This window comes from Ailuropoda melanoleuca, chromosome 10, assembly GCF_002007445.2.
Source record: "Ailuropoda melanoleuca isolate Jingjing chromosome 10, ASM200744v2, whole genome shotgun sequence".
NCBI lineage: Eukaryota > Metazoa > Chordata > Mammalia > Carnivora > Ursidae > Ailuropoda > Ailuropoda melanoleuca.
In genome coordinates this window covers 21624070-21636271 of record NC_048227.1, presented here as the reverse complement: position 1 = coordinate 21636271, position 12202 = coordinate 21624070, and the positions used below count along the sequence as shown (strand labels likewise).

General features: G+C 43.8%; 2 protein-coding genes across 6 annotated transcripts in view; both read left to right on the top strand.

Annotated features, from left to right (window-relative positions):
- METTL9 (methyltransferase like 9) overlaps positions 1–1944 on the top strand; it is a 46187-nt gene extending 44243 nt beyond the window's left edge. For 2 of the 3 annotated variants that reach the window (XM_019806762.2, XM_034670266.1), the window contains exon 5: positions 1234–1944. In XM_019806762.2, the coding sequence (XP_019662321.1) occupies positions 1234–1439 (206 nt within the window). In that variant the 3' untranslated portion in view covers positions 1440–1944. The remainder of the gene's footprint in view (positions 1–1233) is intronic. The other variant, XM_034670267.1, reaches the window with a different exon arrangement.
- Positions 1945–8182: 6238 nt separating this feature from the next.
- Positions 8183–12202, top strand: part of OTOA (otoancorin) — a 73458-nt gene continuing 69438 nt past the window's right edge. For 2 of the 3 annotated variants that reach the window (XM_034670265.1, XM_034670263.1), the window contains exon 1: positions 8183–8311. The gene's annotated coding sequence lies outside the window, so the exon portion shown is untranslated. Of the gene's footprint in view, positions 8312–8629; positions 8759–12202 lie in introns of those variants that run through there. The other variant, XM_034670264.1, reaches the window with a different exon arrangement.

Below are 12202 nucleotides of genomic sequence, written 5' to 3'. Positions count from 1 at the left end.
AAGCGCTAGGGACCGTGGCACGGACCACACTCTGGTGCTCGTACCACCCGATGCCGCCCCAGCTGCATGGTCTCATGGCCACTGCTCTGCTCCCCAGGGAAGAGCCTGCCTCCCACTTCTCCGGGTCACTCGCGCTTCATTCACGTCTCAGGCGAGTGTGTCTGAGCTTAGGTCACGTGCCAGCGCCTCCCTCTGCTGGAAGAACAGTGCGGAGAGCTACTTCCCCAGGCTTTGCCTCCTGCAAGATTCTAGGAAGAGGGTGCAGGTGCTGGGCCACCAAGAAGAGTGAACAGTCGTTCCCCTGCCGTATTTGTACTCTTGGCACCTGTTGATGATGTATGTTCTCACAGAAAGCTACTCTCTGTCTGAAGTTAGTAATACTTTTAGTATGTGTGGGTTTTTTTGATCTCACAGGACCTAAGACCACCCCAGAATTGACATCTACCCTTATCTGTGTGTCCATGTGCCTGTAGCCAATGCTTGGTGTGAACTTGAAGGCCTGAAGACCTTATCCAGGCACCCCCACCTCCGCTCCTCAGGCATCTGGTGCTGAGGGCTTGGAAATGACGGATACAGACTTCAGCCATTAGTCCAAGAAATGCCAAGCCGACTCATCCATTCTAGTGCTCTATCTCGCTCTGGTTTCGGAGCTTAAGTTTTATAAAATTGTTATGAAAAGTTGGGGAGTGGATCACCTTCTCTTGAAAACACACCGATGGTCTGTCTGTATCAGTGAAAAGCCTTTATTAGTCTATTTTCAGCCTGATAAACCTTTCTCGTTAATACGTTGGATACATTTACTACATCATGGGTATATTTTCTTGTGTTTATCCCTAAACCTTCTTGCACATTTTATGGGTAACTCTCGGCTTCCATATTCCTGTATTTAATGAGGAATTCTCCAAAACCATGAACACTTAAAACCCAGTGGGTCTAATGGAGAGTAATACCTAAAACTGTCAGAGAAGGTAAAAGTATGGGCTTTGGATCCAGATAAACCTGGGATAACATTTCTGCTGTTACCCTCACTAACCTTGCAAGCTTGGGCGAGTCCTCAGCCCTCTGGGTTCATACTTCTCTCTGTCCTCCTTAGGGGGTATTGAGGAGATGAGTCATCCAAGCATCCCGTGCTTGGCACATACCAAGTCCTGGGCAAATGTTGTTCCTCCTCCTCTCTCTCTTTGAATAACTTGTTTGTTCAAGAATTTAACTTAATGTTTCTATTTGTTTTAGTAGGTGGCAAGTGGGAGAAACCATCAGAAATTTTAGAAATCAAGGGACAGAACTGGGAAGAACAAGTGAATAGTCTGCCTGAAGTTTTCCGAAAAGCTGGTTTTGTTATTGAAGCTTTCACCAGACTGCCATACCTGTGTGAGGGCGACATGTATAATGACTACTATGTCCTGGATGATGCTGTCTTTGTTCTCAAACCAGTATAAACACGTGGAGGCCCAAGTCTTCAGAGCCCACCCCAAGAATGTACACTCCAGAAGAGGGTCTGCGTTTGCGATTATGTGAAGGGAGGACCTTTGGGGACTGCCATTCTAAATATCATGTAGGAATTTAAAAAGCCAAAATACTAATTATTTCTTTGTAGTGTGTAAAAGGAATGTTTTTAAAAAACAAAACCCAACTCTTTGAGGATTTTTATCAACTCTTTGCTCAGTATACAGGTCACAATCCAAGTATGGAAGATATTTTTTATACTTAATTACAGTAGGGACTCATTCCCAGTCAAAGCAATAGTCATGACTTCACACGGAACCAATAAATATGGATTGTTTTTAATAAAATGAAGACTGGCAATAAAGCTGTCCGTTCAATTGCAAATATTTGGTTATAAGGTATAGCCACTGATACTCTTTCATGTTTAGAAATTCTTTCTGTCATTATTCAAAAAATGTTTTTAATCATGCTAATAAACTTTTTTGGAGATGACTCTGGCATCATGTTTGAGTTAATATAAGGCTTCCCTAGGATCTTTTATTGCTTTGGCTTCAGGGGTGCCCAAATAGCAGCATTATGTGAAAAGTGCAGTTAGGACTATGTGATAAAGGCTTCCGACTGGGTGGAAGCCGGGGGATAATTGCACATTGTGGTGAACACTGAACTGAGGCAGTCTAGACTAACGCTTGGAAGAACCACCTCATTCAGATCTAGTACTTCAGGGACCAACCCCCATTCCCCATTGCATGTTGCTTTGGGAAATGCAAAACACTGGCTTCAGACTTTGTGATAGCTTCCACCCTATACTCAGAATTCTGCTTTTCTGGACAATCTCAGGTTCTCAGAATTGAAACATTTCGGTTGTGGCTGCTGACAAAATGCAGTCTAAAAATGTTTTAATTCCACTTCTTACTCTACACGTGTATACCTCTTTCCCAGAACCTGGTTCTTCCTGAAATCCTTAACTGAGTTTGCCAAGAATATGGATTGGTGAAGACAATGTCAGACTCCTACATTCTAGAATCCGTGACTGCCTCCAACCATGTACCCACAAATGTTGCAATAGAGGAACTCATTAGCAAGATCAATAACCATTGTGCATATTCCAAAGAGCAGAGCACTTAACCCAGAATCTAAAATCTCAGTAATAACAGAGATGTGGATTCGAGATTGTGGTTATTAACAATATGTTATTCTCATGACTTTATTTCTTTTTTTCAGCCAGGTGTTTCATTAAATATTCTCATTTATATGCTCATAGAAGTCATCAAGTCAACACATTTACTGCAACACCTGGGTATAAAGGAAAATTAAAGCCTTGAGAAGAATTACTTTATTATTCATTAAGAACAGCATTCCCACATCCTCACACCAATATCTTCCACTGTTATTGTGTTGTCATAGAAGAGTTGGGTTATGTGATTTATGCAAAATTGTTATTGGTGCATTCTAGTGATTTTTTTTTCTTCCAGGAATTCAAATAAGTGAAGTGCAAATACTTAGCACCTTAGATTATAAAAGGAGAGGAAATGAGTAAACTTAATGTAGTTCTTACACAGTTGAGTTTTGTTTCTTTATAAACTGTCATAATCTTGCTGTTTAGACTGTTGAACGAGAGTGCAAGAGTGATGGATGTTCAAAGAGGCAGGTTGCCACAAAGTGTTTCATAATTTTGAAATCAAGAATTTGAAGGTCTACTTAAAAAAAAACAACCAAAAACCTCTCCTTTACCCCCCCCAAAAAGCAGAGAAAGCACATTCATTTATGCATTTCAGAGATACAAATAGTTTCTCAAAATCAGGTTCTCTGAAGACCAATATATTAACAGTTCCGTTTTAGGATGAAAATTGAAACCAGCAAATCCTGGCACATTTGATACCTGGTCTTGAAAGTCTTGGTGGTGTGTCGCCACTCCACTAGGTGGCAGTGTTGCTTACTGAGTGTCAATGGCTTTTTTATTTTCCCTAAATGGAATCCTGTTTTTTCCCCAAAGTACAATAAAGCTGCCTTCTTGTCTGCACCATTCCTTGTGTAAGTGCTTCATATCAAATTTAAGGTTGTACTAGAGAAATGAAGAAGAGCTCTATTTGTGGTCAAAGCAAGTTAACCTCTTGACCTGGAAGGTCACGGGGAAAGGCAAGGCAAGCTGCACCTGTGATTCACAGCTCCTTGCACCTGCAGCGTGAACCCCTTGAGTGCTGAGGCCGCTGGTTACAGAGAAGGGAAGGAGAGAAGGTACAATGCCCTCAGTCATTTCTCCCTTGTGCAGAGTAGTTAAAAGCGACAGCGTTTTTTACCCTTCTATGTCTTAACCAGTTTTTACGCAGTTCACCTTTAATAGCAAAGAAGCTGGGCTGCGAAATAAACTGAAACTTAGTTGCTTCAAGTCTCCTTTCTGATTAAAGCTGTGTTTTCACTTCAATCTGAGTACAGTGTTTACATAGACTCCGTTACTGAAGATGTTTTCGTCAGTTGTATCCCACTACTTGGTTACCGATTGAAGTGGTTCATGATCCTTTCTTCTAACAACTACAGCACATATTCAACACGGACTGAAGTGATCCACCATGTTTGTGCAGACGGCTACATACCCGAAATTCGCTTCTAGCCAGTGCCTCCATATTATAGCTGGAAGGCCCTGCACTGAGTTGGGACTGCCTGGTCTGACTTGCACTGCCTAGGCACCCACTGAGCACATACTTGGCTTATAATTGACCCGAAACAGGATGCTCACAAACTTACAACCAATTTATCAAAAGATACAACGTCAGGAATTGGCAGAAGGAAGTTCACATTGTACCCACGCGAAGAAACATTTGTTCGTAATCTAAGTGAAAATATGCACCCAGAATCATTAAGGAAATATTGCCACAATATAAAATTCAACAGCCTGCCTTTTTGCAGTTAGTGGATGATGAGACGATAGTTAGGCAACAGTGAACAGCACAATAAAAATTAAAATTTCATATCTACTGTGCCTATGTATAGGCATTCATATTTTCCTGCTTCCTTTATCAATTTGTGTTGTCTTTGTCTTCTATGTAGGAATTAAGTCGTACTTTTTTTGTCACTTGCTTTTTAAAAATTTATCTTTAAATAAATTTTTATTTTCGTATAGTGTTAGATTTAGAGAAATCTTGCAGAGATAGTACAGAGAGTTCCTGTACACCTTTCACCTCGTTTCCCTAATGTTAACGCGTTATGTAGCCCTGGTGTGTTTGTCAACGCTGGGAAATTAGCACTGGTATATTAAGTAAACGACAGTATTGGGATTTTGCCCATTTTCCCATTAATGAACTTTTCTGTTTTAGGAGCCAATTCAGAATACAATATCCCATTTAATTGCTTACTTTAAAAATTATTAGGGGCACCTGGGTGGCTCAGTTGGTTGGGCGTCTGCCTTCGGCTCAGGTCGTGATCCTGGAGTCCTGGGATCAAGTCCCACGTCCGGCTCCTGGGATCAAGTCCCATGTCCGGCTCCCTGCCCAGTGGGGAGTCTGCTTCTCCCTCTGCGCTTCACCCGGCTTGTGCTCTCGCTTGCTCTCAAATAAATAAAAATTATTAATGTTCACTGACATGGCACCATTCATTATTTATTCCAGTTTTCTTACATTGAAGTAAAATACACATAACAAAATTTACCACCTTACCCATCTTTGGTTGTACAGTTCAGTGGTATTTAGTACATTCGTACTGCGCAACCATCGCCATCTATCTTTAGAACTCTTCACCTCGTAGAACTGAAACTCTGTGTGCATTCACTAACTTCCCATTCCCCCTTCCTCTAGCCCCTGGAAGCCACCATTCTGCTTTCTATGAATCTGACTACTCTAGGTTCCTCATGTACATGGACTCATACAGTATTTGTCCTTTCGTGACCGGGTTATCTCACTCAGCCTAATGTTCTCAAGGTTCATCCACGTGGTAGCATGTGTCAAAATTTCTTTCCTTTTTAAGGCAAAAAATATTCCACTGTGTATACTGTATACACATCTACACCACATGGTTTCCCCTCCATGCGTCCATCAGTGGACATCTGTGTTACAGCCAACTTTTTGTCATTGTGAATAATGCTGCCGTGAACTTGTCTGTACAGATCCGCAAGGCACTGCTTTCACTTCTTTGTCTTTAATTTTTTAATTCCAGCATAGTTAGCATATAGTGTTATATTAGTTTCAGGTGTACCATATAGGACTCAGTGCTTGTCCAGAGAAGTGCTTTCACTTCTTTTGAGTATATGCGCAGAAGTGCAACTGCTGGCTCATATGGGAATTCCGTGTTTAATCTTTTTAGGAATCGCCATGCTGTTTTTTTTTTTTTTAAAGATTTTATTTATTTATTTGACAGACAGAGAGACAGCCAGCGAGAGAGGGAACACAAGCAGGGGGAGAGGGAGAGGAAGAAGCAGGTTCCCAGCGGAAGAGCCTGATGTGGGGCTCGATCCCAGAACTCCGGGATCATGCCCTGAGCCGAAGGCAGACGTTTAACAACTGAGCCACCCAGGCACCCCCACCATACTGTTTTTCCACTGCACCATTTACACTTCTCCTAACACTGCACCAGGGTTCCAAGTTCTCCACATTCTTGCAAATGATTGTTCTTTTCTGGTTTCTTTTTTCATAGTAGCCATCCTAATGGATGTGAGGTGTTATCTCATGGTGGGTTTGAGCTGGATTCCCTAAAGATTTGTTTTTGTAGCACAACTTGAATGGCACTGGGTTTCATTTACCAGTAATTTGTGCTTTGTGGCTCGCTATTTATATTGATATCACTGAATTGGAATGCATGCTCACTGATGCCAAAGTACTTCTTTTTAGCTATGACACTTTATACTCTTGGAGACATAGGAGAGTACTGTTACATAACTAGAACTGAAGATTTCCCTCTGGATTTTAGAGTCAAGATGCTATAGTCTCATGAACTAAAATAAAATATTTTTGTTACCAGACCGTTTAAAAATCATTTTGGGGGCACCTGGGTGGCACAGCGGTTAAGCGTCTGCCTTCGGCTCAGGGCGTGATCCCGGCGTTGTGGGATCGAGCCCCACATCAGGCTCCTCTGCTATGAGCCTGCTTCTTCCTCTCCCACTCCCCCTGCTTGTGTTCCCTCTCTCGCTGGCTGTCTCTATCTCTGTCAAATAAATAAAATAAAATCTTTTAAAAAAATCATTTTGAATATATGTAGAAAGGAAAAGATTCCCCCCCCCAATGACCGTGGAAAATTGGAATGCCTTATACATCTGTACTTCTTAAATTCTGGAAAATAATTAAGAGCAGGTACAATGCCCAAATGTTGTTTTCTTATATCCTATTCAGGAGTCAACACAGAATATTGTGTTTTGTTTTATTTTCAGAATATTGGTTTTAAATGCCCTTGAACCCTCAACATTTTTCAAATGTACAGTTGAGGTGCTTGAGAATACATTGGCAGTCCTTGTTATACTCAGCAGAACAAAGCAGGTTTTCCTATACTTGATTTTGCTACTTCTTTTTTTACTCTTAAAAAATTAATTAATTTTTATTTTTTAATGTAAGCTGTACACCCAAACACCCAACATGAGGCTTGAACTCACAACTCCAAGGTCAAGAGTCACATGCTTTACCAGCTAAGCCAACTAGGCACCCCTGCCACCTTGTTTTTACTATTTATAAGGTGGCTGTGACTGATCATAGAGCCCTATTGGCTTTTGCATTATAAGAACATGCTTGTTATAAACAAAGTAGAAACTACAGACAGGTGAGAAGAAAGTGCAAATAAACTTCACTTAGCCTATAACCCTAAGAGAACCAGTATTAACATTTTAGTATCTGCCCTTTCAGACTTCATCTACGCCGTATGTACCCCCCCCACTTATAAACTTTTAACATTAAAAAAATGTAAAAATGAAAAGATACTCATCCTTCCAGGATGAATCATGTGAAACTCACAGATGCCTGTTTCTAAATCAAAAGTTGACCAGGGATGGAAGACATTTCCCATCATTTAAGACTTGAGAGTGAACTTCTGTTTAATTAACCAAGAGCTGGAGATAAAAGAATTTTTTTTGAGAACGCTGAACACTAGTATTATATAAATATTGACCAGATGAGCAACAGAACAGTACAGGTGGCCATTTCTGAAGAGAATTTCTAATTCTGCCAGTGACAAAATAATGTCAGCATTAGGCATTTTAGCTATTTTAAAAAGTTTAGGTATTGAGATGTGTTTCATTAAATATGAAGAATTGCAAGGAAATCTAGAGTTTATGATTCTATTTTCACTAGAAAAGAGGTAAAAGTTATGCATAAGGTTATGCAGACCTTAACACTTCAATGGACTCCCTTCCAGTTTTAATAAAAGTGCATATTACTTAATATTTGGCTTTTTGGGGTTCTTACTATTACATGGTCTTTGTTAATGCCCATTTTAATGGCTATGTAACCCACAGAGTTGCTGTATTACAGTTGATGTAACCACTTCCTTATTGTTGTATACTTAGCTTGGGTCTTTTTCCACCACCATTTGCTGCGTGCGTATATATGTAATGCTGGGGCAGTAAATATTTTGGTGCATGAGCCTTTTTGACGTGGGAGGAATTTTTCTTTTTTTCCTTCAGATACATCAGGTCAACATTTACGGACCAACCGGTCTGAACATATTTACATATTTACAGTTCTTATTATTCAAAAAACTTTTCATTATGGAAAAATCCCAAGCACATAAAAAGGAAGAAAGGTAATAATTACCGCTCTTCACTGGTTTCAACAATTATCAACGCATGGCCCGGTCCTGTTTCACCCAGGCTCCTGCTGCTCCGGGGTCCCCTTTACTTCCAAGCAAATCCCAGACGTCATGTTTCAGTGTTACAGGCATGTATCTACAAAAGGTAAGGACTTTTAGGAGAACCACATTACAATGCTCGCACCTAAAAAACTTAACCTTTGACTATCCAGTGACCACACTGCTCCAACTGTCTTATAATTTTTTAACAGTCTGTTTGCATCCGGATCCGAATAAAGTCCCTACGTTGCAGTTGCCGGCTCTGCCTTTACCTCTCCATCCTCCTTGGCTGGCGGCAGTCTCAGAGAGGGGCCAGGCAGCGTGCATTCTATCCTTCTGCGTCTGGCACGCTCGGGTCGGGAGAGGAAGACCCCAAGCGGGGGCTGTAACGCCGCGGCTATCTGCGCGGGGTTTCCACTCGAACCCTGCGGAGAGGAGGTCGCGCCACGCAGGCTGGCCCCGCCCCCACCGCTCCCACCGCCCCGGGTGAGCCCTGCGGCCCCGCCCCCGCGCCCCCCAGCGCGCAGGCCTCAGAGCGGCCGCGGCATCTCAGGTGAGGCGCGCGTGGCGGGGCCCCGGGCGGAGGACCCAGCGGCACCGAGCGCAGGGGAGCTGCGCGGGCTGGTGGCGCGCCGCGGGGACTCCCCGGGGAAGGGGCACGAGGGGTGCACGCGGTGGGGGCCCGGGTGGGGGTGGCATTGCAGACAGAGAAAGGAGAGCGGGCAACGGCAGTCGCAGCTTGAAGGGCTCTTGGGGGTGGGGGCGTCCATGGGAGGAAGAGAGTGCAGAAACTTCTAGGAAAGGGCTTCGAACCCACTTAATAGAAGTAACAAGAACAGCGGTGAAGGCAATGTCTGTAATAATAGCCGTAAAAACAATAGCACCAGTAATAATAATAATAGCTACTGTTCATCGAGTGTTTCTTTGTGCCAGTGCTGGGCTCCGTCCTTTACCTATTTTCTATACAAGGCAAATTCTTTACATATTTTCCATATTTTACCTCATAGCCGCTGTGAGCAGGAAATGAGCACGTGCAGGAAAAGCAAATTCAGCACCGACTGCACACTGGATTAATTTATGAATTTTTTTTAAAAGATTTTATTTATTCGACAGAGATAGAGACAGCCAGAGAGAGAGGGAACACAAGCAGGGGGAGTGGGAGAGGAAGAAGCAGGCTCATAGTGGAGGAGCCGATGTGGGGCTCGATCCCATAACGCCAGGATCACGCCCTGAGCCCAAGGCAAACGCTTTAACCGCTGTGCCACCCAGGCGCCCCTAATTTATGAATTTTAAAAATGTTTACAAAGTCTGCGTGAGGGGCATAGTGTTGCCATCCCCGTTGTACAGAGGAGGAAGTGCAAGCCCTGAGAGGTTAAGGACTTCGTTCAAGAGTACAGATTGGGTGGGTCCGAATTAAAGCCGAGCTCCTATCCTTGATATGACCCCAGCCACCTGGAGTTTTAGGTTCCAGGTGCTGAGCAGGGAGGCTGGGGAGCAAAGCTGGTCCACGATTTGGATCATTTGGCTCTGGGTTTGGGAACCGGTCCTTCCACGCAGTAGCTGTGTGACCTTGGGCCAGTCATTTGACTTCTTTGAACCCGTTTCCTCCTCTCTGAAGTAGGAATAATGGTAATGTTTGCCTCAAAGGTTCTGCAAGGATTCCATGAGACAGTGTATGGAGAGGGGCACATGCTTCGTTCTCTCTCATTTGATGGTTGCTGGGATTAGGACTACTATGGAGTTAGGCAGCCCTGCATTGGGACCCCCCCTTTCTGTCATTTGCCTGCCATGTGACCTCATGTGCCCATGGAACTCATCTGTGAAACCCAGTCATGTAAACCTTTGGGGTGATGGAGAGAGTAAATAAATGGAAGGGAGGGCCTGGCATGATGCCAGCACACGGAAGATGCTCAGTGAGACCTTTCTTCCTCTCCTTTTATCACAGAATCCCAAGCCTTCCATTTTGCTCCCCTGAGAGCAAAAGAAAGGTAGGGGAATGACAGTCCAGAGTCTTCCCATTAAGGGCAGAGCTGGGGCAGGAGCTCAGACCTCCATGCCCCTAGTCCAGAAAGTAACCACTCCTTTGACTTCTGTACCCACTGTGAGCCTGGCCATTCCAACACCAAATCCAGTTCAATCAGCCTGGTATTCTACAAGCCAGACCAGTTAGCCCACGTTGCATTGATCGCAAAGAAAATTGTATTGTAATTTTTCTTTTTTGGTGGAAAATCTCCAAGTTGGTATCTGGATGGCCCATAAATATGCATCCATGATGCAGACCTTAAAGGGAACTGCTTTACAGACAGTAAAACTCCATGTAATTGTGAATTGTTGGTTTGTGTCTGGGATGGACTGTGCCAGCGTTGGGAGAAACCCCCCAGCCTTTTAGCAAGTTTCATAGAGGATGAAATGTCTCTCATCGGTAGAGTGACCAACTTATCCTGGTTTGCCTGTGACTTTTCCTGTCTTAAAAATGAACTGTGTCCCAGGAAAATCCCTCAGTCCCAGGAAAGCAGGATGGTTGTTCTCCCTGCTCATCCAGATGCTTGCTCCCCATTGCTCAGGAAGAAGTGTTCACTTCAGGTTTGTGGTTATTGTTGCTATTTGCATTTTAGGTTCCACCAAAGCAGCCCCTAGCCTGCCTGATTTCCACCAGTCTGCAGTGGGGAGACTTTGGTGGGGAAGGGGAACGGCCCATGGAGAAAACCATCAACCCCCCCCCAAATCATTATTGCCCTGCACAGTCCCTTCCATCCTTTTGGCCAGTCTCCTGAAACAGAGTGACCCAAAGGGCTTTTAATTAAAACCAAATCCCATACTGGGGATGCTCTGGGGTTTCCTTGGAACGAAGACATTATGTGCAGCAGAAAGCAGGGCCTCTGTTTCAGTAATCATATACCCTTCCGTTGAGTTAATAGGGAGATGCTGGCAAGAAAGCACAAGAAACCTCATTGTCCGGGAAACTGGAGAATTGTGAATGAGGCCAATGCCCCAGGGCAGCTGACCGAAGGGAAGGGAGGAAAAAGGGCCAAAGTTTCCGCTAAGGCTCAAAAGGCCCCAACCCAGTAAGAGTTATTATGAGAGTTGAATGTACCAGCTAGGGGGTGGGATTGGTGGGGCAGAACACGTCTACAAAGGGCTTTGGGATCACCTTCCCTCAAAACCTGTTGGAATGTGTGGCTTTTGGTGCTTGTAGGTTTCAAAAGTTTCAGTTCGTTTTTTGCCCTGGGCAGTAAAATGAGCATAATTGTTTGCAAAGCTTGTTGTGGAAGTCCCCTTGGGGGTTAAAGAATCCATTTGTTTAACGGGCTAGACAATACCAGGGAAATCTGTAAGAAAGAATGTAGGGGCCCCTATAAAATAATCTCAGGAAACCGTGGATGGGCATGATGGGGGTTCTCTTCAAGTTCCTGTTAATACCCCAAGAAGGTGGTATCCGGTCATTGGGGTGTGGGCTGCCTAAGAGTCAGGTGAAGCAAGGTGCAGCTCCCAGTTTTCATCTAATTTGACCCATAAACAGATTTTGAGGGCCCCCCTCCTTCCACTTGACCTGAAGGACCCATCCCCACCTGTTTTCCCCCTAGTTCCTCCCTTCCTGGCAACTCCCATCCCCTTTCCCCCCTCATCTATCCACTCGCTCTCCCTAAAAACACACAGTCTCTTCTGGTGCTTTTTCTTTTAAAAATCATTTATGTGGAAAATTTCAAACATATACAAAAGCAGACGTAGGAATAAAATGAATCTCATGTACTCAGCACTCAGCTTCCCCTGGCAAACCCATCACTACCTCCCACCTCCTTCCTCCCCTATTATTTTGAAGGCATCTTAAACACCACATTTCTTCTGTAAATATGTAAGTGTGTAGCTTGGCAAACTTTTCCAGCGAAGGAACGGAGAATAAATATTTTTGGCTTTGTAGACCACACCAGTTTCTGTAGCACTGACTCAGGAAGCGGCCACAGACGAACCTGGCACGAACAGGCCTGGCCGGATTCCC